Below are 26137 nucleotides of genomic sequence, written 5' to 3'. Positions count from 1 at the left end.
TGGCCCTGCCGGGACACCCGGTGTATTCTGGGTGCTATTATTATTATACAGGATTTATATGGCGCCAACAGTTTGCGCAGTGCTTTACAACATGAGGGCAGGCAGTACACTTACAATACAAATCAATACAGGAGGGATTAGAGGATCCTGACCTCAACCCGATAGAACACCTTTTGGGATGAATTAGATCTGGTTGAGATCAGGACTCTGTGCAGGCCAGTCAAGGTCCTCCACCCCTCATCCATGTCTTAATGGACCTTGCTTTGTGCACTGGTCCAAACCATTTGGTGGAGGGGGGATTATGGTGTGGGGTTGTTTTTCAGGGGTTGGGCTTGGCCCCCTTAGTTCCAATAAAGGGAACTCTTAAGGCGTCGGCATACCAAGACATTTTGGACAATTTCATGCCCCCAACTTTATGGGAACAGTTTGGGGACGGCCCCTTCCTGTTCCAAACATGACTGCACACCAGTGCAAAAAGCAAAGTCCATAAAGACATGGATGAGTAAGTTTGGGGTGGAAGAGCTTGACTGGCCTGCACAGAGTCCTGACCTCAACCCGATCGGAGTGGAGACTGTGAGCCAGACCTTCTCATCCAACATCAGTGCCTGACATCACAAATGCTCTTCTAGAAGAATGGTCAAACATTCCCGTAGACACACTCCTAAACCTTGTGGACGGCCTTCCTAGAAAGGGTTAAGCTGGTATAGCTACAAAAAGGTGGGCCAACTCAATATTGAACCCTACGGACTTAGACTGGGGGGGTATTAAAGTTCATGTTTGTTTTAAGGCAGGCGTCCCAATACTTTTGGTAATATAGTGTATATATTGGGGCCCCGTAGTCCTGACAATGACAGAATGGTGTGCTCAGTACTGTGTGGGCGCTTTCATTGTATTAGTAGTCTAAACCCCTGGCACATAAAAAAAAAAAAAAAATATGAGTGGGTGTTAATAATAATATTATTATTAATAGTTTACATTGCGTTCAATGAATCTTTATATATCTCTATGTATCGGTATAAAGAAACGTTCTATAGAATTGAGGATTGTAATTTTACAGTTTCACCAATAAATAAATAAATTCTGAAATCTGCAGTAAGGCATTGCTGACCATCGTAGAGTCTCCTGTGGAATCCACGTTTTCTGAATTCCTGACTTGCAGCTCAGGAGTTCCGGCTTCACTGGCAGGATGCTTGTTCAGGGTTAGTGACTCTGGAGGTATTAATGCCAGGGATTGTAGTACTTTTTAGAAGGAGGTCATCAATCTTCGCTCTGTCAAATAAAAATGGAACTTCAAAAATAAGATGCACAGTAATGATAGAAGAAGTAAAACTCGGGAGCCCCGCAGTACTACTTTTCTGCCACTAGATGACCTCAGTCTTTTGAGTTGAATGACCTTTTATCCCAGGCTGTCATGGACCCGCCTCCTAGGAGGGGGGGGGGCACACAATCGCACTGACCTGCATCCCTAGTACCCCTGGATAGAGTGGTGCTCACACGTCATTTCATATGTTAAACAAGGATATTGTGTCGGCCACAAATCTAGATCACTAGAGATAAAAATGTAAATAGAATCCATGTGTGTCAGAAAACTGGTATTTTTGGATGGATAGTGGGGCTAATTTTCTTTCCTTTTTAACTTTTTTATTATTATTTCTTCACTCTTGACTTGCAGGGTTTACTGTAGAAGGATTGAGACTGAGAACGGACCAGACTGCCAGCTCTAAGGCTGGCGCCAACACTGGTGCTTTGAAACCAGTCACCCATCCTCCTCAGTTTCCTGCCCTCCTCCCAGAGGCAGAGCGCCCCGCACACAGTGAGTATCAGACCGCATGATCAATGTAATGGAGTGTTCATAGGGACCCTTCTAGGGAGCATTGTCCAATGGGAAAACAAGATATTACTTTAGGCTGAGGAGCTGCTGCTATCAGTTAATGTAACCAACTGTCACATTAACCACATGCCCTACAGAAGATTTACCCCCCCCCCCCCCCGCATGACCAGTGCATTTTTTTTAAAGCGGGGGTCCACCTATCTATCGTTTTTTTTTTTTTTTTTTTTTTTTGAGTTCATTCACAAACTTTTCTTCTCAGCATTACATACTCACATATTGTGTGTAATATGTCCGCCTGTGTCAGATTTCGTCGGAAAGAATAACTTATATTATTCACTGCAGGCGGTTTCCATCTTCATTGTGGGCATTTGAAGCCCACAAGCATTTATTTCCTGGATGTGGTGAATGCTGTGCTCCCAGCATTCACTGCTCGCTCCCGCACATGCTCAGTGGCATCCTGGGAAGCCTGAGACTAGCTCCCAGGAGTCTGGGAGAGGCTAGAAACACGCCTACTCCCACGGGAGGAGAACCAGGAAGTGCAAAGAAGAATAGAAAAATAAAAGGTAATTACGGTGATTTAAATTTTTTTAAACGGCATGTCAGCATCTAGGCAAGGAAGAGAATACATACAGATATTGTTCAAAATTTGGGTGGAACCCCGCTTTAAAATATGCCACTGCGTTACTTTAACTGCCAATTGCGCAGTCATGTGACTCTGTACCCTGTGTTTTTTTGTTTTTATATATATATATACACACACACACAAACGCATATAAAACATTTCCAATAATTAAAAAAAAAAAAAACATCAAATTTCTTCTTGAAATGAAAGGCCAATATGTATTCTGCTATATGTTTTTGGTTAAAAAAAAAAAAAATCCCGATGAATGATGTATATTGATTGGGGTGTGTGAAAGTTATAGCATCTACAAACTATGGGATATATACTAGAATTTTTATAAATGTTATTTTATTTCTTTTATACTAGTAATGGTGGCGATTAGCAACTTATAAGCAGGACTGCGATATTGCGGCGGACAATGGGACACTAATTCACACTTTTTTTTTTTTGACACTTGAACCAGTGACACTAATGCCGTGATCAGTGCTAAAATTATGCACTGTCACTGTACTAATGGCACTGGCTGGGAAGGGGTTAACAGGAGGCGATCAAAAAAAATGAAATGTATGCCTAGCCAGTGTTTGTGTTTCCTATGTGTGGCGCTTTCACTAGGGGAAGAGATGGATTTGAGTCCCTTTACAGAAACAGAATTCATCCCGGAACTCTGCTTTGCTTTGTTTACATCCTTATTTGATGATCGGCGGGTGCCAACGGGCATTGAGTGCCTGGCAACTGCAGATCGCCTTCTAAATACGTAATGCCGTGGTTGCATATGACAGACCATGGAGAGGGTGTGGCCACACATAGGTCCTCGTTTTTATGTATAACTGTTAGTATGTTGATAAGTAGGTTTCAGTGCTGGGGGTGGTGGTGGTGAGATATTCTGTGCGTCCACAAGGGGGCAATAATCTGATTATGTTCTTGTATGCACAGGAGGTCTTTCTATGAATGGATTCTCAGTACATGACCAAAATCAGGAGGTGTCACCATCTGCCATCCCCCTGAGACCCCCGTATCAGCCCAAGGACAGCCGGCCTATGCCCATACAAGACATCCCGGGGTCAGAAAGCAGCGACAGAGCAGCAGAGAGTCCACTGAGGAGAGGGGAGCCTACAACTACAGTGAGAGGGGCCCCCAGGAAGAGTAAAACCTCAACAGAAGGTAGACCGCTCCATTCCTATATAATATAAAAGGAGAAGTTGGGGGATGTTCTGGGCATGCACAAGGTGGAGGTCCGGTCTGACCACAGTCTTCTTGTCCACACAGGATTTCCCTCTATGAATGGATTCTCTCTACATGAACAGAATCAGGAGGAGACGCCATCCGCCATTCTTCTGAGACCCCCATATCAGCCCAAGGACGGGCGCCCGGGGCCCAGCAGCCGGGACATCCAGGGGTCAGAAAGCAGCGATAGGGCTTCAGGGAGCCCCGTGAGGAGCAGAGAAGCTACAACTACACCGAGAGGGACTGCGGAGAGGACTACAGCCTTACATGAAGGTAGACAGCCCAGCTTCTGTATAATATAAGAGAGGAGGAGATAGGAGAAGCACTGGTCTCCACTGGTCTGGCACAGGTTAAGCACACTCCATCTCCCTGTCTTCTCTACTCCCCAGTGCTGCAATCTACTCTTCCAACTCATCCTCCTTCCATGTGTCTGCTTCTCTTCTCCTGTGTCATCACTGGGGGACCTAAACTACAGTGATTACACCCCAGTCTATCAAGGCAGAGTGTGTGTGTGTGTGTGTGTGTGTGTGTCTCTCTCTCTTTCTCACGCAGTGCACTAGGAGCACACACATGTCCTGAGCACACAGTGCACTAGGAGCACACAATGCACACACATGTCCTGAGCACACAGTGCACTAGGAGCACATACATGTCCTGAGCACACAGCACACAGTGCACTAGGTGCACACACACATGTCCTGAGCATGCAGTGCACACACACATGTCCTGAGCACACAGTGCACTAAGAGCACACACATGTCCTGAGCACACAGTGCACTAGGAGCTCACACACACATGTCCTGAGCACACAGTGCACTAGGAGCACACACACACATGTCCTGAGCACACAGTGCACTAGGAGCACACAGTGCACACACACACATGTCCTGAGCACACAGTGCACTAGGAGCACACAGTGCACACACACACATGTCCTGAGCACACCGTGCACTAGGAGCACACAGTGCACACACACACACATGTCCTGAGCACACCGTGCACTAGGAGCACACAGTGCACACACACACACATGTCCTGAGCACACAGTGCACTAGGAGCACACAGTGCACACACACACACACACACATGTCCTGAGCACACAGTGCACTAGGAGCACACAGTGCACACACACACACATGTCCTGAGCACACAGTGCGCTAGGAGCACACAGTGCACACACACACATGTCCTGAGCACACAGTGCACTAGGAGCACACAGTGCACACACACACACATGTCCTGAGCACACAGTGCACTAGGAGCACACAGTGCACACACACACACATGTCCTGAGCACACAGTGCACTAGGAGCACACAGTGCACACACACACACATGTCCTGAGCACACAGTGCACTAGGAGCACACAGTGCACACACACATGTCCTGAGCACACAGTGCACTAGGAGCACACAGTGCACACACACATGTCCTGAGCACACAGTGCACTAGGAGCACACAGTGCACACACACACACATGTCCTGAGCACACAGTGCACACACACACATGTCCTGAGCACACAGTGCACACAGACACATGTCCTGAGCACACAGTGCACACACACACATGTCCTGAGCACACAGTGCACACACACATGTCCTGAGCACACAGTGCACACACACATGTCCTGAGCACGCAGTGCACACACACATGTCCTGAGCACGCAGTGCACACACACATGTCCTGAGCACGCAGTGCACACACACATGTCCTGAGCATGCAGTGCACACACACATGTCCTGAGCATGCAGTGCACACACACATGTCCTGAGCACGCAGTGCACTAAGAGCACACACATGTCCTGAGCACACAGTGCACTAGGAGCTCACAGTGCACACACACATGTCCTGAGCACACAGTGCGCTAGGAGCTCACAGTGCACACACACAGTGCACACACATGTCCTGAGCACACAGTGCACTAGGAGCACACACACACACACACATGTCCTGAGCACACAGTGCACACACACACATGTTCTGAGCACACAGTGCACACACACACATGTCCTGAGCACACAGTGCACTAGGAGCACACAGTGCACACACACACACATGTCCTGAGCACACAGTGCACTAGGAGCACACAGTGCACACACACACACACGTCCTGAGCACACAGTGCACTAGGAGCACACAGTGCACACACACACACACGTCCTGAGCACACAGTGCACTAGGAGCACACAGTGCACACACACACACATGTCCTGAGCACACAGTGCACTAGGAGCACACAGTGCACACACACACGTCCTGAGCACACAGTGCACACACACATATGTCCTGAGCACACAGTGCACTAGGATCACACAGTGCGCACACACACGTCCTGAGCACACAGTGCACACACACATATGTCCTGAGCACACAGTGCACACACACACACACACACACACATGTCCTGAGCACACAGTGCACTAGGAGCACACACATGTCCTGAGCACACAGTGCACTAGGAGCACACACATGTCCTGAGCACACAGTGCACTAGGAGCACACACACGTCCTGAGCACACAGTGCACTAGGTGCACACACACGTCCTGAGCACACAGTGCACACACACACACGTCCTGAGCACACAGTGCACTAGGAGCACACACACGTCCTGAGCACACAGTGCACTAGGAGCACACACATGTCCTGAGCACACAGTGCACACACACACGTCCTGAGCACACAGTGCACTAGGTGCACACACGTCCTGAGCACACAGTGCACACACACACGTCCTGAGCACACAGTGCACACACACACGTCCTGAGCACACAGTGCACTAGGTGCACACACGTCCTGAGCACACAGTGCACACACACACGTCCTGAGCACACAGTGCACTAGGTGCACACACACGTCCTGAGCACACAGTGCACACACACACGTCCTGAGCACACAGTGCACTAGGAGCACACACACGTCCTGAGCACACAGTGCACACACACACGTCCTGAGCACACAGTGCACTAGGAGCACACACACGTCCTGAGCACACAGTGCACACACACACGTCCTGAGCACACAGTGCACTAGGTGCACACACACGTCCTGAGCACACAGTGCACACACACACACACGTCCTGAGCACACAGTGCACACACACACGTCCTGAGCACACAGTGCACACACACACGTCCTGAGCACACAGTGCACTAGGTGCACACACACGTCCTGAGCACACAGTGCACACACACACGTCCTGAGCACGCAGTGCACAAGGAGCACACCGTGCACACACGTCCTGAGCACACAGGGGACGCACAGAGCAAACAATATGTTGGTGAATATTTTTGGTCGCAAATGTTGGAGTTGGATGCATGATGTCATTTCTATTGATTATGCCAAGTCTGAATGTCCATCTTCCTAGGGGCGGGGCTTACACCCAGAGGTCTTCTGTCACCAAATAAACATTGTAAGAAATGTCTTTCTGTATGGTGCTCTCCGCACTACAAACCAGATATTCTAATACAAGTTCTTTCTATCGTTCAGATCTTCCAAGTGAGAGGAGTCCGGAGTCCAGCCCTCCATCATCTCTGGAGAGGAGGAGTCCTGGCATTTCCACTGAGGTGAGCATAGCAGAGTTATTAAATCTTTACAGCCAAGGAAGCCGCCATCTTGGACTCTTTGATCTGCAGTTGCCATGGTAATGCACATGTGATCAGCCGACACACAGGACATTTCATGGCTTGACAGTTCAGTTGAGAATGAACATGAGCAACTATCATTCTAGACACGCCTCGCTGTAATTGTTTTGTAAAAACATGAACTTGGTGGGTTTAGTTCCTCTTTGTCTGGCCGTCTTCACTACATAAAGTGCTAAGATTTGTATTTTAAAGGATCACTATTGTGAAAAATATTACATCCTGATAACAATACATGAATAGGATATCGCATGAACAATGTGATTTATTTTGTTGCCTTCTGTTAAATGTTTTCCTTTGTAATTGCAGATCATACTGTTCAGGTGGGACAAACTAACACATTGTTGGGAAGGAGGAGGGTTACAGAGGACATCTTTCATTTTTGGGGCTAAATATGTAAAAAATTACTTTTTGTAGCTGCTTTAGCCCCACCCCCTGCCAGTGTTTTAGTTTTATCTCCATCCATCACTGTCCCTGTACTAGACAGCTTGGCATGCCATTAGACATGATTAAATATGGAGGCCGCTTCTCCCAACCTCTCTCCTGCTTGTTGTCTGCTTGTCTTATTCATCCAGTGGCTTTAATATTCACATCCCTAGATGTATCATTCTTAGAAAGGGCCCACAGGTCTGGTGTTGTATATGAGGTGCTCACCGATTCCCATTTGTCATCTTCAGGTCCCCTCACAATTGGCGCAAAAGAAAGTTGCGTTTCGGACTCAGCCTGACATCCGCTTCATGACCCTTCAGAGGACACTGGGGGACCAGAGTGACCAGAGTGACTGGACGCCACCTAGTGATGGAGGAGAGAGCGACCGCGCCCCCGCGCTGGACTCGGGGTTCTCTCTACTGGAGTGAGTGACCACCGGGGGGCGTGCAGTGTAGAAAGTGTTCCCTCCCCCCCTCCTTCTTTTTTTTTTTTTTTTTCCCATTTTCTTCTTTGCTTTTTTGTCCTTCCTTCCTTCCTTCCTTCCTTCCTTCCTTCCTTTTTTTTTTTTTTTTTCTCCTTCCTTCCTTCCTTCCTTCCTTCCTTCCTTCCTTCCTTCCTTCCTTCCTTTTTTTTTCCTTTTTTTTCTTCTCTTGCTTTTTCATCCATTTTCCTTCTTTCCTTATCTTTTTCTTTTTCTCTTTCCTTTTTCATCCCTTTTTTTTTTTTTTTTTTTTTTTTATTTATTTATTTTTTTCTTCTTTCCCTTTTTTCTTCTCTTGTTTTTTTCGTCCTTCTTTTTTTTTTTTTTTTTTTCTTCTCTTGCTTTTTTTTGTCCTTTTTTCCTTATTTCTTTTCTACTCTTGCTTTTTGTTTACTGGGTTTACAAAGTCGTGTTTAGGAGACCAGCATGTACTGAGAACTACAAACTACCATGTGATCACTGTCTCTGAGAGTAGAACCATGGAGGATGTTGTTAGCTACACATCATATATTTGCCGGGTGTGATTCTAAACCTACAGATGGAAGAATTGATTCTGATTATTACATAACCTATAGGATCTGCAGGCCACACACCCTCCTATGACATGATATGAGAAGAGTAAACTGTAGTTACATGTGATGGATGCAGTGTCCTCCCCTCCTGTGAGTCATAGTAGGCAAACAGCCTGTTCATTCTACTGTTATTTCTGTATAGTAGGGGAGAAAATAAATCTCTTCCCACAATCCCCAGCTTGTGACGTCTATAACCAATCTGTGTTCAGGTAGATGGGTTGTGCTGGTTTTTGGACCCAGACACCCCCCCCCCCCCCCCTCCTTTTTGGACCTGCTCAGGATAGGTTCTTCTCTCTCTTCAGCTCCAGGACATCAGACCTTTCCTTAGCAGATGAGCCGCTCTCTGTTCAGAGGGCCCGGAACAAGTTATCGGAGATGGAGCTGCAGGAGATGTCTGAGAAGCTGTCGCGGCGCCTGGACGAGCTGGATCAGGTGAGCGTAGTGTGCGATGTGAGGGGTGTCTGTTTATGTATTGTGAGGACGTTTCTCACTGTGTACTGGTTGAACAGATGCTGAAGAAGGCATTGGGGGAGCGAGTTCAGAGCAGCGAACTTAAAGATGAGGACAAACTGTCCCAGCACAGCGACAGCATCATGGAATTCCACAGGAAGAAGAGGCTGCAGGGTGAGTGGCACTTCTGAGTACAGCCACAAGGGGGCAGCTGTGCTTAAAGAGACACTTGTATATTTTATTAAGTGCAGGGAGGGACACATTTATTATTACAGGAACTTGTACAGTGTCATCAATTTACACAGCCCATTACATATATATTATATATTCCCATCAGTCCCTGCCCTCAAGGAGCTTACAATTTAAGATCCCTAACTCCCATTCATACATATACATTGTAGGGACAAATGAAAGTAAACTGGTACTTCTGCCTCCAGAAATGCAGTTCATAGTACCCAAGGGGGCAGTCTCCAGGCCTGAGCATGGTTATGTGGCGGTGGGGGGGTCCTCAGCCTGTGTAATGTTTTAGAAATAGTGAAGCGGACACACCAGCCTAGCACATTATCCCAACAGATCATTTTTTGAAAAACCAAAATAAATATTTTCACAAACACTGTGATAGACGCAGCCCATCAGAGTAAGCGTCATGATAAATATTGCACATGATCCTATGGGAGGTCACCACCTGGATCCTAGCTTGAATATGTGTTTTGAGGGTAGTACCCCCTTCCCCAGAGCCAAACAACACTGTTTGTTTGGCTTTGGGGAAGGGGGTACTACCCTCAAAACGCTTAGCCAGCTAGGATCCAGTGACCTGCCATGATAAGGAGCACACGCAGTGGTTTGGGCAATATGGATCTTGACACTATTGATGGCTTTGTTTATCACAGTGTTTATTTATTAAAAAAACAAAATAAATATACTCACAATCTATTGGGATAATGCGCTGGGCTGGTGCGCCTTGTCTCTCTTTCCTATAGCACGATATTGGAGCACCCCCAGCCCTGAGTGGGTGGCAAAGTGTGGCCCGTCCCTGGTTTCCATCAAGGGGTGGAGGCCTTGGGGGTCAGACTATCACAATCGTGTACAGGAGGTGTTTTGCTTTGTTACAGCTTTAAGCCTGTGACTAGGGGAACAGGGGAGCTCAAATAACAGAGAAATCAAGAGAGGGAAAGCGAATATTAAGTTGTTACTTCCTCTTCAATGGGCAAAGAACCGGTTCTATTTGTAGAGCAACACCAATCAATATGAGCAATAAGTGATTGTAAAGGCAGAAGGTGCATTCTATGCATTAAGATAGAAGGATTTTTATGTGTAGCAGCCTCCTTGAGCCCCCTCTCTGTCTAGTGATGTCCTCGAGTGTCACGGCCGTCCGAGACTCTCCCTCCTGATTGGCTGAGACACAGCAGCAGCGCCATTGGCTCCCGCTGCGGACAGTCCACCAATCAGAAGAGAGGGGGCCGGGCCACCTCTCCGTGTCTGAATGGACACGGGAAGCTGTGATTCGGCTCGGGTAACCCCATGGCAAGCTGCTTGCTTGCCAAAAACAAGACTTTACAATCACTTTAACTGCTTCCCGCCTGCTGTATAGTGAAATGATGGACGTGCCGGAGAACTCTCATTCTGGGAGGATGTCATATGATGTCCTCCCATTTTTGGCATGCGGCAGGGCAATTGGTGGTGCGTTGTGTCCTTAGGATACTGTGCATCACCGGTCACAGTATAAAGCCTATGACGTTATCTGCATTTTTCTCATTCTGCTGACGGGGCGTGAGCAGAGATACTAAGTGGCATGCCTCAGCGGGGACATCTGCACTGATCATCAATGCCCATCAGTGATGCATATCAGTGCTGCATAATAATATTGCCGCCTCATTAGCACACATCAGTGAAGGAGAAAAATTACTTATTTACAAAATTTTATAACAGAAACTAAGTAAACCTTTATTTTTTTTTTCCTTCAAAATGTTCAATCTTTCTTTCTGTTTATTTAGCAAAAAATAAAAACCCCAGTGGTGATTAAATACCACCAAAAGAAAGCTCTATCTGTGTATAAATAAATTTAGTTTTGGTACAGTGTAGCATGACCGTGCAATTGTTATTCAAAATGTGACCATGCTGAAAATTATCCTGGGCAGGAAGGGGGTGACAGTATCCGGTATTGAAGGGATCATTAAAGAACACCTGTGCTCCAGTGAGCACCCCTGAATAGCAGAAAGAGGGGACAGAATGTATCTGGAGGGAGTTTCCAGGAACACTGGATTATACAACAGACTCGATCTGTTGAAACAGAAGACTTTCCTCAGCAGTGGAATTCTCAGCCGTTCTATTGGTTGGAGCTTAGATTGTGTCATGTTGTTAGCGCTCTCATCCTTTGCCTTTCTACAATATAAATCTTCTCCTGCAGCCGCACAAAACCATAAAAAGCCGCTGACCAGACCCCGCTCCCTCTCCTCGTCCCCTGTACCGATACCGACGCCGCGACCGCTTCCGTGTGCGCAGTTTGAGGACGCTCTGCACAAGGAGGCCAGAGGGGAGCTGGGGAAGATCCGGAGGGAGGTGCAGAAGGAACTGGACCTGCAAAGGCTGAAAGCTCAGGTATAAGTACCACCGAGGGGAGGGTAATACGGAAACTATGAGTGGTAAAGTGAACCTGTCACGTCTATGAAAATACATATATAGGTGCAACTGATAAAATTAGAATATCATCAAGAAGTTTATTTCAGTAATTCGAGGCAAAAAGTGAAACTCCGTATATCTTATATAGATGTGTTACACACAGAGTGATTTATTTCAAGCATTTCTTTTAATTTTGATGATTATGGTTTTAGCGAGTGACAACCCAAAATTTTAGTATCTTAGAAAGTTAGAATATTACATAAGACCAATAAAAAAAAAAAAAAAAGGATTTATAATCCAGAAATGTTGTCTTAGTGAGAAGTCTGTCCATGTACAGTATAGGAGGCACTCAATACTTGGTCGGGGCTCCTTTTGGATGAATTACGGCATCAATGTGGCGTGGCATGGAGGTGATCAGCCTGCGGCACAGCTGAGGTATTATGGAAACCCAGGTTGCTTTGATAGTGGCCTTCATCTTATCGGCATTGTTGGGTCTGGTGTCTCTCATCTTCCACAGATTCTCTATGGGGTTTAGGTCAGGCGAGTTTTGCTGGCCAATCAAGCACAGTGATACCATGATCATGTGACCAGGTATCGGTAGTTTTGGCACTGTGGAAGGTGCAAAGTCCTGCTGGGGAAAAAAAAAAAAAAATGAAATTTCCATAAAGCTGGTCAGCAGAGGGAAGCATGAAGTGCTCTATAATTTTCCGTGATAGGGCTGTGCTGACGTTGGACTTGATAAAACACAGCGGACCAACACCAGCAGATGACACGACTCCCCAAATCATCACTGAGTATGGAGACTTCACACTGGACTTCATGCAACTTGGATTCTGTGCCTCTCCAGACTCTGGGACCACGATTTCCAAATCAAATGCAAAATTTTCCACAGTCTGTAATGGTTTGGGGAGCCGTGTCATCTGCTGGTTTTGGTCATGTACCAGTTTTGGGGTGCTCCTAAATTTTTTTTTTTTTGCGAATTTACTGACCTGTGGTGCTTCTAAATAAATAAAATATAGAGATAGACCCACACACACCCCAAGACTATTGAATTAAAACCAAACCTTCACTGGGATTTGAACCCAGGTGTCCAGAACAATGCAGAGATCATGTCGTGTAACAAAGCCGTGAGCCACAAGCAGGTTGGTCAGCTCTCAGCAGGTTTTGGGTTATAGCTTTATTTATGTGTGTTCTCTTTGTCATCCTGAAATAAGAGAAGGAAGGTGTAGTTAGATGAGCAGAGGTGAGTAGCTCAGTGGATAAGAACAGTGACCAGGGCGGTGTAGACCTGAGTTCAAATCTCTGAGGAGGGAACAGGGCTGACTTGGATGGCTCAGAGAATGAGAATGCAACTAAGGGCGCATAAACCCAAGCTGGGACCCCTGAGTGATTTGGATGGAAGTACCTCAGAGGTTATGGTGACAGAAGGGCGCAGACCACAGCTTGAATCTGAGTGAATTGGGCGGCAATAATTCACACAGAGCAGTGAAGCCTCGTAGACCCATGTTCAAATCCCTGAGTGAAAGCTTGGAGGCCATGGACAACCCACCAGTCTGCTCCAGTCCCAGGTCCCCACAGGCCTGTAACATGTGTGGGCATCACATTAGGTTGTGGACATCCTGCTTATTCCGTCCACGGTCTGTGACATCACTGCAACATATATAAATAGAATGGGCTGTCTTACTGGGGCAGCCCATTCCAAAAACCAATACTTAACAAAAAAAAAAATTTTCGTTTTAAAAACCATTCCTCAATATATGGACTACACAGTACCTGAACCCTCTACTGGCAGGACATGGTAGCAGGTTTGAAACATTCCCCATCACCCTGTTTCACCAACAGGGGATTCAGGTACTGCACAGCACCTGAGACACACATCACCTACCATCACAGGGATTTGAACTCAAGTCTCCATCAGGCCAGTCTGAGGCCTTACTCTCTGAGCCATCACCTGCACTCAGACACCAAGCTGTTCCTTCTCCTACTTCAGGTATGAACCTGCTGCAAATAAATAAAGAGACACCAAGCCTTGAACCTGTGGCTCTAAAATCTAAGCCAGGTCACTGACTAACTACTAACCCTCAGAGCCACCTACCGGGCTCACGGAGGTGCTTGATTCATATAGACATCAACTGCTCTGCAAAAAAAAAAACAAGGTTGAGAAATAACTACCAGCCCTGGGATTCAATCACACATCTCCAAACCTTCAGCTGAATCTAGGCGCACCAACTACCTCAGCCATCAGGGAAGATGAGCTACCAGCAGCTTTTATCTCATACTCAGAATTCCTCTTCATTGGGCACCAGCCAAAATATTCTAAGTCCCATTCTCTACAACAATGATAAAATATTCCAGGTCTCACCAGTTGAATAGATACAAAAAAAATTTCTATGTTCCTTTATCAGAATTGGAGAAAAATGTTCTAAGCCCGACCAGTGAAGACAGAGGAAAAAATCTTCAAATACTTTTTTTTTTTAAATACTATTTTAATAGAAGTAGGAGGAGAAGAGAACCTGAGGGTGAGAGGTGGCAGTGGCTCAGTGGATGAGAGCTCTGTCTAAAGAAACAAAAAAAAATAAAACAGACATGAGATCAAATCCCAGAGCAGGATACTTCACCTCTTCTAAACCAGGATCAATATCTGAGCACCTTGATGGAGGGGGGCAGAAAGGTTTTAGTCAGCTGCCCCGATGGTTTTGGTTGTTCCAAGTCCCGCCATTTAAAATGGAGGAAAAATATTCTAAGTCTCACCCTCCAAAAATATTCTGAGTTCTGCTATTCAAAATAGAGGAAAAATATTCTATTTTGGATAGCAGGACTTAAATATATTTCCTCTATTTTGGATGGCGGGACTCAGAATGTTTTTGAAGGGTGAGACTTAGAATATCTTTCCTCTATTTTGGATGGTAGAATATTCTAAGTCTCACCCTTCAAAAATATTCTGAGTCTGCCATTTAAAAAAGAGGAAAAATATTCCGAGTCCTGCTATCCAAAATAGAGGAAAGTCTTTCTAAGTCTCACCATTTAAAAGTATTCTACAAGTCCCATTATCCAAAATAAAGGAAAAAAGTCCCACCATCAAAAAAAGAATAAAATATTCTAATTCCAATTATGTAAATCGGTGGAAATCTATTGTAATGGACCCCATACACCTGACGGAACATTGTCTGAAAATCTGTCATTTGGACAGTATGTTTTTCTTCCAGTAAATGGACACTTATCGATAATCGGTTGTGATGTTTTTCAGCCAAAAAAATAAAATTAAAGGAAAAGTTTGGAAAACTCCTACCAGACAATAAATTAAAAGGTTAATGTGATTCTCGTCCCTTAAAAAAAACAAAAAAAAAACTGTTGGTATTGTGCGTGTGTGAAAAAAAAAAACTTTAAACTGGAATATAAACATAATATAATACCAAAAAAATTGGTATTATATTGTGTTTGTGTGCACTACTATTCTTTAAATTTTTGTTTTATTGTCATGAAATGTGCATTTGAAGCAGTAATTTCCTAGCAACAAATACTGATTTTTGGGAAAGGGCCTGGTCTTCAAGTGGTTAGGCGAGGATCTGAACCCACATGTGTGAGCCCGCCAGGAAACGATCACCTGTATGGGTCAGTCATCTGTGAACAGGGCCCACATGTCCCAAATTTGTAGAAGACTTTAAAGCTTCCTTCATTTTCTTAAGGAGAGGGACTCTCACTTTAAACAAGCTGCCAGCCGGCTTCAATCAAGTTTCAGGCAGGGCCGAGTCTTAAGCTGGCCATACATTATACAATTTTCTTAAATTCATTTTCCTTTAGATTTACCTTCAGCTATGTAGCACAAGGGCCGGTGTGATTGCATACAAAGTGAAAGTGTTTAGGTTTGATCTCCTAATATATATATTTGGTAAATCTAAAGGAAAATTGTATAATGTATGGTCAGCCTGTACAAGGCCTTCCTTTTTATTTCCCTCACCAGTCTCCTGCTCTCCTCTGCAGATGCTGAACGCGGCTTACAAGGAGGAACTGAAAGATTTTGAGAAGACTGAGAAAGTCAAACTGTCAAAGCTGCAAGAAAAAATAAGTCAGAAGGTGAAAAACCTGAGCGCCGCTCGTCCGCTTAGCAGAATTTAAGCCCAACTCTGGGCTCGGTGCTCCCCCAGACCCCCCCCCCCCACTCCCTTTTCTCTTGAGGCCCCCACCAGCAGTATATTATGTTTTATATTACTTACCATCTTCTGGCCAGTCCCATGAAACACCGCTTCCTCTTTGGTCCTCGGGGATGGAGAGAGGCATTTAATATACTGTGAGTGAAGGGTGCCATGTAGGGTTGCACTGATACTGATAGTATAGGTGCTGATACCAAGCATTTGTACGAGTATCGGTACTCATACAAATGCTCCAATGTTAATCCGATACCTGTTGTATCGGGCCGGACATCCTCAGTGTAGCAGGGGGTCGGGCAGACTCACAGGTGATCGGTGTGGGGGCAGTTACAAGCACCGATTTTCCCCCCCGTATAGCTTTTCTGACAGCCGCTTCTCCCCCTCTCCCTCCCGCGGCTGTCAGCTGCTTTATTGAAAGGCTATACAGGGGGAATCAGTGCTTGTAACTGCCCCCTCTCTCTGGTGTCCTCCCTCTCTCTCTCTTCCGGGTCCCCCTCTGTGCCCCCTGGTCCTCCTCCACCACCCCCCCTCCCCATGTATAGCTTATCTGACAGCTGCTTCTCCCCCTCTCCCTCCCATGGCTGTCAGCTGCTTCTTCAATTAGATTTTGACAAAAAAAAAAAAACCTGGAAGCCAATTGGTTTCTATGCAAAGTGGCACCAGGTTTTGCACTCTCCAGCCTTAGTAAATGAACCCCACAGTGACTGAAACATACTAGTCAGACACAACCAGGCATCCAGAAATTTTAGAAGGAGGCCTCTGGGTGTAGGAAATTGCTGCACTGAAGATCCAGTTGGTAGAAGGATGATCAAAGAACTACAACTGGTCTTTAAAGCCAAGACAACCGATGGGTTGAATAGAAGCCATGCAATTGACCCTTCCCCATGAGCAGCCAGGCACGAGGGGGGGGGTTATCACAGCATGCCTATTGACTTGCATTCTTTTTTCAGATCCAACCTTTATGCTTCATGTATGTGCAGCTTTACAACCAGAAACAATACACATGCATGCCCACAGCTTGTCAGGTGCAGAGCTGGGACAAGGGGTGGGCAGGAGGGGCGGCTGCACTGTACGCAATGGTATACTGTAGGGATTGGGGCGCCTTCCTTCTCTTACAAGGCTGACAGGAGTATGATAGCAGCAGTGATTTTGACAAGCGAGTGACTGCTGGGCGTAAGATTACCTAAGCTTGCATGTCATAAACGAGGGGGTGGGGAGAGGGCAAATTTGCAATCTTTGCCCCCCGGGCGCTGGATGACCTTGGCCTAGGCACTGCCTCCAGCATTTAGTCGGAGACTCCTGAGCATTTACAGGCTTCAATCTGCTCTCACCCTGATCTCAGATCACTTTCTCTTTTTTTCCTTCCTCACTAAGGACCAAGAGTACAAAGAGAATATCTTCAAACAGCCGGAGAAAAGATCCCACCCGGAGAAGGTGTATTCGGGGAAGCAGCCGAGGCCGCACCAGTGGACCCCCAGCTGTCACAAGGCTGCAGGACGCAGTAAGTGGCGCCCTCTATCTCTCTCCATCCAGCGTTCAGTTCTACGCGGGTGGTTCCATTGTTTTCACACTCCGCTCCTTTTGTCGTTCGCAGTGAAGATTAAAGAAAACGACCTCCTTCCTCTCTTACTGGAGGAATTCCCACATCTGCAGATCTCACCGCACACCTTCAATGCGATGTGGAAGGGGCAACTGGCCCAGGTGGAGCAACTCGCCAGGTCTGCCCAGGAAGACGAGAGGAGCGAGCGCAAGCTGCAGCGAGAGGTGAGGCCGGGAGGGAAACGATCGGTCTTAAAGGCCGTGTTCATTACTTCTCATTCCTGCCCAATGCTTGATCTGTTTGACTATCACCTCTGAACTTTCTGCCTTCTGCAGGTGGAAGAGGCACACAAGAGACACGGCCTTCTCACCGAGATTATCCGGAGGGAACAAGGACATAACCAGCGTCTGGTAAGTGCAGAATTATAATTCCATACAGGGAGGTTAGCACTGGGGTCTTGGGTACACTTCCCTCCAGGACTATTTCATGGATGTGCAGGTTTTCTTCAACCACCCAAGGAACATACCATGAAGGTCTTTGGTCTTAGTATGAGTGTGATAGAAATTTACCCCGTGACCTCAGTGCTGCACAGCCACACCGCTAACCTGCATGACCTCAGTGCTACACCGCTAACCACTAAGCTGCATGACCTCAGTGCTGCACAGCCACACCGCTAACCTGCATGACCTCAGTGCTGCACAGCCACACCGCTAACCTGCATGACCTCAGTGCTGCACAGCCACACCGCTAACCTGCATGACCTCAGTGCTACACAGCCACACCACTAACCACTAAGCTGCATGACCTCGGTGCTGCACAGCCACATCGCAAACCACTAATCTGCATGACCTCGGTGCTGCACGGCCACACTGCTAACCTGCATGACCTCAGTGCTACACAGCCACACCGCTAACCACTAAGCTGCATGACCTCGGTGCTGCACAGCCACACCGCTAACCACTAATCTGCATGACCTCGGTGCTGCACAGCCACACCGCTAACTACTAAGCCACCATGGGGCTGCATAACCTCGGTGCTGCACAGCCACAATGCTAACCACTAAGCTGCATGACCTCGGTGCTACACAGCCACAACGCTAACAACTAAGCTGCATGACCTCTGTGCCGCACAGTCAAACCACTAACTACTAAGCTGCATGACCTCGGTGCTGCACAGCCACACCGCTAACCACTAAGCTGCCATAGGGCTGCATGACCTTGGTGCTGCTTAACCACACCGCTAACAACTAAGCTGCCATGGGGCTGCATGACCTCAGTGCCGCACAGCCACACTGCCTAACCACTAAGCTGCCATAGGGTTGCATGACCTCGGTGCTGCACAGCCACACTGCTAACCACTAAGCTGCCACTGGGCTTCTTGACCTCGGTGCTGCACAGCCACACCGCTAACCACTAAGCTGCCACTTGGTTTCATGACCTCGGTGCTGCACAGCCACACCGCTAACCACTAAGCTGCCACTTGGCTTCATGACCTCGGTGCTGCACAGCCACACCGCCTAACCACTAAGCTGCCATGGGGCCGGTTCTTCAAATACAACATGGCTGTGCAGTTGCTGTGACCGAGCTCTCGCTTTTCTTCACAGAAAGACTTCAAGGAGAGAATCCGCCTGCAGAAAACAGCTCAGAATAAGATGAAGGAGAACCGGCAGCAGGTGACACGTGCCAAGAAATATTACGAAGACTATCATGTGCAGCTCGGGGCCAAACTGATGCGGGCCAGAACACGGGAGGAGAAGGTATGTAGAGGAATGCCCTAACCGCACACCAATCCTAATGTCATCTATTCCACCAATGGGGAAGTATTGTGTGGTGGAGGTACAAGAATTCTATGGTGTCAACGTCCCCAAACATATGTCACCATCTGGACATCAACCATCCTTTGCCTGCTGGGGGGAAGCGTGACATAAACCATACTTTACCTACTGGGGGCAGCACGGCACTAACCATCATGTACCTGCTGGGGAAAGCTTGACACTAACTGTCCCCAACTGCCATTACCTCTTCCTGAACTCTGTCTCCTCCTCTAGATCATGAAGAATCTGTTTGAGGAAGGACTGGAGATCCAAAAGCAACGACTGCGAGAACTGCGCTCATACACCAAGGAACAGCGCGAGGACCAGAGGAAGAGGCACAGAGACGAGCTGGAGTCCATGGAGAACTATTATAAGGATCAGGTGAGTCCATCCAGCCAATCACAGAAGAGTAATCCTGTCATATCTGTCCTCATCTGACCCTTCTTCTCTCTGTTCCTGGCAGTTCTCCATGCTGGCTGAAGCCGTGACCCAGGAAAAGCAAGAAATGCAGATACATGAGAAGGCTCAGTCCAAGGTGAGCGAACTGCGTTACCCATAATCCTCTCTTACATGGGCTAGGAGGAACATGACGTGACAATACAGGAGGTAGAGGGGCAATCCTGCCATGGCAAAGCTCTTGGAGCACACACACACATATATATATATATATATATATATATATATATATATATATATATAGCCACCTCTAATACCCTCACACTCCTTCCCTATACATACTGCCCCACTGTCATACCCTCCATACTCTTCTCCTATACATACTGCCCACTCCTTTCCTTTATGTACTGCCTGCTGTAATACCCTCCATACTCCTCTCCTATACATACTGCCTGCTATCAAACCCTCTATAACCATCTATTGTTTATAATGCCTCCTTTTATACCCCCCCCACACTCCTCTCCTGTACATAGTGCCCACTGTCATACCCCCCACACTCCTCTTCTGTAAATAGTGCCCACTATCATACCCCCCACACTCCTCTTCTGTAAATAGTGCCCACTGTCATACCCCCTACACTCCTCTCCTGTACATACCGCACACACTCATACCTCCTGCAATCTTCTCCTGTACATAGTTCCCACTGTCATACCCCCCATACTCCTCTCCTGTACATAGTTCCCACTGTCATACCCCCCACACTCCTCTCCTGTACATAGTTCCCACTGTCATACCCCCCCACACTCCTCTCCTGTACATACCGCACACCATCATACCTCCTGCAATCCTCTCCTGTACATAGTTCCCACTGTCATACCCCCCACACTCCTCTCCTGTACATAGTTCCCACTGTCATACCCCCCTACACTCCTCTCCTGTACATACCGCACACCATCATACCTCCTGCAATCCTCTCCTGTACATAGTTCCCACTGTCTTACCCTCCACACTCCTCTCCTGTACATAGTTCCCACTGTCTTACCCCCCACACTCCTCTCCTGTACATAGTGCCCACTGTCTTACCCCCCACACTCCTCTCCTGTACATAACGGCCATTATCATACCCTCTGCAATTTGCTCCTTCATATACAAATTGCTGCCATACCTGTGCACTGCTCTCCTTCCCATTTTTGCAAGCTTTTTTTTTAAATGGGTGACAAAGCAGTAATGGTTATTTTATACCCATTCCATGTTCTCTCACCACACTGCAATACATTGTGTATGTATTCAGAATAAATAGCATTCTTTATGGTATTGCAGCGGCTGTGAATGGCCCGATTAGTGTCTCAGTAATGGCAAAATATCGGCCGGCACAGAACTGCCACAGCTTGAATGTGAAAGGAGTGCGGTTCTTACCTGCCGTGGTTCCATGCCGTCTTCTTCCACAGCTCTGGTGACAGGTTCTCTTTAATCACAGCCACCCTTGGGGTTTATTTTTTTTCTTTGCAGAATTTACAGAAGATGAAGAAGGAACTGCGGCTGAAGATGGAGAAGGAGATCCAGGATCTGCAGGAGATGATCTTACGGGCTGATGAAGATGTTTTCTTCCGAGAGCTGGAGGCAGAGCGGCTGAAGAGGAGGCTGCAGATGGCTTCCTTCCAATACGGCAAGAGCCACTGCCTGTAATGAGGCGAAACGACCACTAGAGGGCGACAAACTAATACTGAGACCAAATCCAACGAGGATCGCCCTGGAAACCAGAACTCCGGTGCAAACTGTGGGGGATCAGAAATACTGTCAGGTCTTTATTGCTGTGAACCCCTTTTCTAGTGTCACTGAGACAAGAAGTGGGGGGGGGGATGACAACAAGAACAACCTGGACAGAGGTTCTGTACCGCCCAGACTTCATCAAAAATTAAAGAATTTGGACTGGAGTTGTGTTTTAACCCTTGCAGTGACCGAGAATGCAGGAGGTTAAATTGCTGCTGTGCCACAACATTCAGATTACTGTGTGAACTTTATACAACGCGGCCCTTGGGGGTGTCCTGGGGGGGGCACATTGTATATAAACCCCCCCATCATCCTAACACCTCCCTGGGTTGCAGAGTGCCTTAATTCTTCCTCCCCTTTAAATCCCCAGAATGATGTTTTGTTTTTTGTTTTTTATAATGAATTTTACATTCTGATTTATATTTATTAGAACTTTAACTTATTGGTATTTTTTTTTTTTTTTTTCAATCAAAAAAATAAAAACACTTTTATCCAAGACAAGACCAAGTCTGACATTTCTGACCCACATCCAGAATGACGTCAGACATCGGCTGCTCAGGCCTGTGCTGGGAGATGGAGGATTGCTGTCCTCACCCAGCACCTCATATCGCCCACATAGACAGAGGTGGAGGAGCAGAGAAATTCAGCATCACATATGTATCTGTAAGGACCTATGGAATCAATTGTATTGTCTATGTGTTGGGAAGCAGGATAGCCATTTAAAGCAGAGGGTCTCCAAACTTTCTAAACAAAGGACCAGTTTACTGTTCTTCAGACTTTACGAGGGCCGGACAGTGATCAGCAGGAGTCCAAAAGGTCCTGACATCAATGGGGAAAAATAATGCCCTGTTCAGCGGGAGTAATTGTGTCCCATCATTGGTGTCATTGGGCTCCATTGTTGGTGTCATTGGGAGAAATTTTGCCCCATTATTGTGAGGAATTGTCCCCCATCGTTGGTGTCACTGGGAATCAGTTTCCCCCATCATTGGTGTCACTGGGAACAATTGTCCCCCATCGTTGGTGTCACTGGGAACAATTGTCTCCCATCGTTGGTGTCACTGGGAACAATTGTCTCCCATCGTTGGTGTCACTGGGAACAATTGTCTCCCATCGTTGGTGTCACTGGGAACAATTGTCTCCCATCGTTGGTGTCACTGGGAACAATTGTCCCCCATCGTTGGTTTCATTGGGAACAATTGTCCCCCATCGTTGGTGTCACTGGGAACCAGTTTCCCCCCATCGTTTGTGTTATTGGGAACAATTGTCCCCCATCGTGGGTGTCAGCGGGAGAAATTATGCCCAGTTGTTGGAATCAATTGTCAACACTTGATTGAACAAGCGGAGGTTACCATGCTACCATTGGCTCCCATGCACAGCAGAACCAGATTTTTCACTCTCCAGTTTTAGTAAATCATCCCTCTTAGGCTACATTCATACCTGAGTGTAGCGTCTTTGAGCTTTTTTTTTGCGTGTTTGTATGCAGCATTTTTGGGCTTTTTTTTATTAGGCAATAGAGAAACCTATGATGTTGCATCATTTGTTGCTAGGTATTTCAGCTTTTCAATTAGCTTTTATTTCTTCTTTTACTATTATTATTCATTTATTATAATGTTTTTTTCAGTAGGGTAAGGAGTTTGAGTTAAGTTAGAGTTAGGAGTTGAGGTTAAGGTTGTTTATTTTTATTATATGAGTATGAATAAATGTAAAATAAATACACAAATAAAAATCATTTAAAAAATTTAATAAATACTAAAGTAACAAGTTAATTAACCCTTAAAAAAAATAACTAAACACCCTAACACAAAATAAATTATTATTAATAATGTATTTTTTTTGTTCACGTGTGGGTGTTTGTTTTATTAGTATTATTAATGTATTTAATATTTTTTAAAGTGAGATTTTTATTAATGTATTATTACATATTAATTTTACTTAGTTATGATTTTAAGTTATTTGTGTATTTATTTTACATTTATTTATTCATATATTACCATTTTATTTTTTACATTTTTAATTTGAGCAGAAAATCGCGCAAAAACGAGCGAAGTGGCACAAATTAGAACTAGCAGAATTCGGGGCACAAGTGATCCTCTAAACCAAAACTGTCGCAGATGTTTCTTGAAATTAGGTGCAACACCTTAAATGCCAGAAAAGTTGTGCAGCAGCTGTACTCAATGCCCCGTCTGAAGCTGCAGTACAGAGACTGAGGTTGGGTAATAATATATGCCTGGGGGAGGGGGAATCTATGTGGAGAACTAAGATTGGCCAAGTGGTGGGGTCTCCTATGACCTCCAGGATGGTTGGGGGTGGTGGTCCTAGAAGAGGACAGTCTAATGCAAGGAACTGCAAGACTGGCAGCCACAGGCATGATGGTATTTGTAGTTCAGAGGTTGCCCACCCCTGGATCTAATGTCTATGAGGCACTTGCAGACACTGGCTGAACCTTCTAAGGGCAATAATAATTGCATCAAACCATTGTATTTCTGATAAGTAGACACTGGAAAAGTCAGCTTCAGTTCTCTAATGTTTATGGCGGCCTTAAAGGACAACTCCAGGAAGATGAATAAAGCAGCTTAGTGGGAGGTTACAGTAACATATAGGACTCACCCCCATGTAGAACCCTATGAGATAAGGGGAACCAAGAACCGAGAGCTCATAAGAACTCTCCAGGTTCCCAGTGCCATTTTAAAGTATTCCACACCCGGGCATTTTCTAAGTAACCAGATCTTTGAAGACTTCGATAAGAGGGTGGCCATCTGCGGACCGACGCCGGTGTTTCATCAGGTTTGGTGACCCGTCAGAATGTGTAACGGAAGTAACGTTTCATCACCCCCATCTTGCTACACCCAACACTCACCCACAGCAAGGATACACTGAGAAGGGGGAAAGCGGACATCTTGTTACACCCATCGGAGTTTTGCATTTTACATTTTTAACTGTAAACCGAGGTTATATAGTGAAATGCAGTACTTAGAACTCCGACAGTTTATATGTCGAATTTTAAAAGCAGCGAACTTCTGTTAGATTAGCAAACCTATGAGATCAGCAGGCTTGCCGCTGCTTTTAAAATTCAACATCTAGCCAGTCAGAGGGAGTTCGCCCTTTCACACTGGGGCGGGGGCGGCGTCAGCGGTAAAACCCCCGCTATTATTAGCGGCGTTTTACCGTCGGTATTCGGCCGCTAGCGGGGCGGTTTTACCCCCCGCTAGCGGCCGAGAAAGGGTTAAATACCACCGCAAAGCGCCTCTGCAGAGGCGCTTTGCCGGCGGTATAGCCGCGCCGTCCCATTGATTTTAATGGGCAGGAGCGGTAAAGGAGCGGTATACACTCCGCTCCTTCACCGCTCCGAAGATGCTGCTAGCAGGACTTTTTTTACCGTCCTGCCAGCGCATCGCTCCAGTGTGAAAGCCCTCGGGGCTTTCACACTGGAATGAAAGCAGCGGCACTTTCGGGTCGGTTTGCAGGCGCTATTATTAGCGCAATAGCGCCTGCAAACCGCCCCAGTGTGAAAGGGCTCTAAGTATTGTATTTCACTATATAACCTTAGTTTACAGTTAAAAAATAAGTGTAAAATGCAAAACTACGGTGGGTGTAACAAGATGTCCGCTTGTCCTCTTCCCACTCTATCCTTAGTGTGGGCAAGTGCAGGGTGTAGCAAGATGGCGGCGACATAACGTCACTGCCGTTACACAATCTGATGGGTCGCCAAATCTGAAGAAACACCGGCTCTATGTGAATAAGATGGCTACAGGCTCCTAGTCTCCACCAGCAGAGAACTCATCTGACACATTTCACCCTTTTCAGGTCTTAGGCCAAGTTCACACAGACATTAAAATCAGGCGGGTGATAACGCTTTGCAAACGCTCTGGCAGGCATTTGCGACGCGGTTGCAGGGCTTAAGATTCATTTCCTTAAAGACCAGCCTCGTTTTGGATTTTAGGTGTTTACATGTTTAAAACAGGTTTTTTTTTGCTAGAAAATTACTTAGAACCCCCAAACATTATATTTTTTTTCTAACACCCTAGAGAATAAAATGGCAGTCATTGCAATAATTTTTTTTGCACCGTATTTGCGCAGCGGTCTTATAAGCGCACTTTTTTGGGAAAAAATTCACTTTTTTGAATAAAAAAATAAGACAACAGTAAAGTTAGCCCAATTTTTTTTTATATTGTGAAATATAATGTTACGCCAAGTAAATTGATACCCAACATGTCACGCTTCAAAATTGCGCCCGCTCGTGGAATGGCATCAAACTTTTACCCTTAAAAATCTCCATAGGCGACGTTTAAAAAAAAATCTACAGGTTGCATGTTTTGCATTACAGAGGAGGTTTAGGGCTAGAATTATTGCTCTCGCTCTACTGGTCGCAGCGATACCTCACATGTGTGGTTTGACAACCGTTTTCATATGCGGGCGCTACTCACGTATGCGTTCACTTCTGCGCGCGAGCTCGTCGGGACAGGGTGCTTTAAAAAAAATTTTCTTTTTTCTTATTTATTTTACTTGATTTTATTTATTTTACTTTATTTTATTTATTTTTTTCACTGTTTTTTTTTTTTTTTTTTTTTTTTAAATTTGGATGACTTTTATTCCTATTACAAGG

At 46.0% G+C, this 26137-nt stretch overlaps 1 protein-coding gene across 1 annotated transcript in view; it reads left to right on the top strand.

Annotated features, from left to right (window-relative positions):
• CEP95 (centrosomal protein 95) overlaps positions 1–22035 on the top strand; it is a 40408-nt gene extending 18373 nt beyond the window's left edge. Inside the window, exons 7-22 of the mRNA XM_073607152.1 lie at positions 1673–1813; positions 3387–3614; positions 3720–3950; positions 7165–7241; positions 7994–8169; positions 9101–9230; positions 9308–9422; positions 11656–11846; positions 15849–15941; positions 17390–17516; positions 17610–17779; positions 17891–17965; positions 19159–19311; positions 19603–19749; positions 19832–19903; positions 21274–22035. Coding sequence (XP_073463253.1) covers positions 1673–1813; positions 3387–3614; positions 3720–3950; positions 7165–7241; positions 7994–8169; positions 9101–9230; positions 9308–9422; positions 11656–11846; positions 15849–15941; positions 17390–17516; positions 17610–17779; positions 17891–17965; positions 19159–19311; positions 19603–19749; positions 19832–19903; positions 21274–21450 — 2303 coding nt within the window. The 3' untranslated portion in view covers positions 21451–22035. The remainder of the gene's footprint in view (positions 1–1672; positions 1814–3386; positions 3615–3719; positions 3951–7164; positions 7242–7993; positions 8170–9100; positions 9231–9307; positions 9423–11655; positions 11847–15848; positions 15942–17389; positions 17517–17609; positions 17780–17890; positions 17966–19158; positions 19312–19602; positions 19750–19831; positions 19904–21273) is intronic.
• The last annotated feature ends 4102 nt before the right edge of the window (positions 22036–26137 follow it).

This window comes from Aquarana catesbeiana, linkage group LG12, assembly GCF_042186555.1.
Source record: "Aquarana catesbeiana isolate 2022-GZ linkage group LG12, ASM4218655v1, whole genome shotgun sequence".
Classification (NCBI taxonomy): Eukaryota; Metazoa; Chordata; class Amphibia; order Anura; family Ranidae; genus Aquarana; species Aquarana catesbeiana.
The sequence above is the reverse complement of the archived record's forward strand: the minus strand, read 5'-3'. Positions and strand labels throughout refer to the sequence as shown.